Consider the following 1,012-nt stretch of genomic DNA (forward strand, 5'->3'; position numbering starts at 1 on the left):
ATAATATAATATAATATAATATAATATAATATAATATAATATAATATAATATATATTAAAACGATAATGAAAGAATAGAAGAAAGGATTTCATCAGAAGGCTTGGACAGAATAGAAAAGGAATGAAAATGGAATGATGATAAAATCTTGTGACTGACAGCTGGACTGTGATTGGCTATTAGTTAGAACCAACTAATCAAAGATGCACCTGTTGCATTCCACAACAGCAGATAATCAATATTTACATTTTGTTCCTGAGGCCTCTCATCTTCTCAGGAGGAAAAACCCTAGGGAAAGGATTTTTCATAAAAGATGTCTGTGACAGGGATCTGCTGGAGGAGCCCCACGGGGCAGGGCAGGGCAGGGCAGGGCAGGAGGTGCCCATCAGGAGCTCCTTTCCCCTGGCACAGGTGACTCCTTCCTGAAGCACAACGGGATGAAGTTCACCACCAAGGACCTGGACAACGACCACTCGGAGAACAACTGCGCCTCCTTCTACCACGGCGCCTGGTGGTACCGCAACTGCCACACGTCCAACCTGAACGGGCAGTACCTGCGCGGCCACCACAGCTCCTACGCCGACGGCATCGAGTGGTCCTCGTGGACCGGCTGGCAGTACTCGCTCAAGTTCACCGAGATGAAGATCCGGCCCATCCGCGAGGAGAATTAGCTGATGGCATCAGCGCCCCCACACCGTGCCCGGCCCCCTGCCCCTCCCCAGCTCCCTGCAGACCCATTCCCTCAGCTGCCATCCTCCTCATCCTCTCCGAGGGCTTGCCCACCTCTGAGGGGCTCCTGAGGAGCATCTGCTGCCAGTGAGGGTGACTTTGGCTCCTGGGCACCCACAGATGTTGTCAGACCTTTGCTTCCCACTGCCATGACCAGGTGTCCTGGCCAGAGTGTGACCCACGGCCTGTGCTCATGGCTGGGGCACAGAGGATGCAGCTTTTTGGGCAGAGGTGCCCAGCAGGAAGGAAAGGAGCTGCCGGGAGGGAGGGAGGGAGGGAGGGAGG

General features: G+C 53.3%; 1 protein-coding gene across 1 annotated transcript in view; it reads left to right on the forward strand.

Moving 5' to 3' along the window:
* The window catches only part of FIBCD1 (fibrinogen C domain containing 1), a 9,692-nt gene extending 8,719 nt beyond the window's left edge, over positions 1-973 (forward strand). Inside the window, exon 6 of the mRNA XM_031057263.1 lies at positions 410-973. Within this exon, the coding sequence (XP_030913123.1) occupies positions 410-669 (260 nt within the window). The 3' untranslated portion in view covers positions 670-973. The remainder of the gene's footprint in view (positions 1-409) is intronic.
* Positions 974-1,012: the final 39 nt, after the last annotated feature.

The sequence above is a fragment of the Geospiza fortis genome, unplaced genomic scaffold (assembly GCF_000277835.1).
Source record: "Geospiza fortis unplaced genomic scaffold, GeoFor_1.0 scaffold27, whole genome shotgun sequence".
NCBI classification, from domain to species: domain Eukaryota; kingdom Metazoa; phylum Chordata; class Aves; order Passeriformes; family Thraupidae; genus Geospiza; species Geospiza fortis.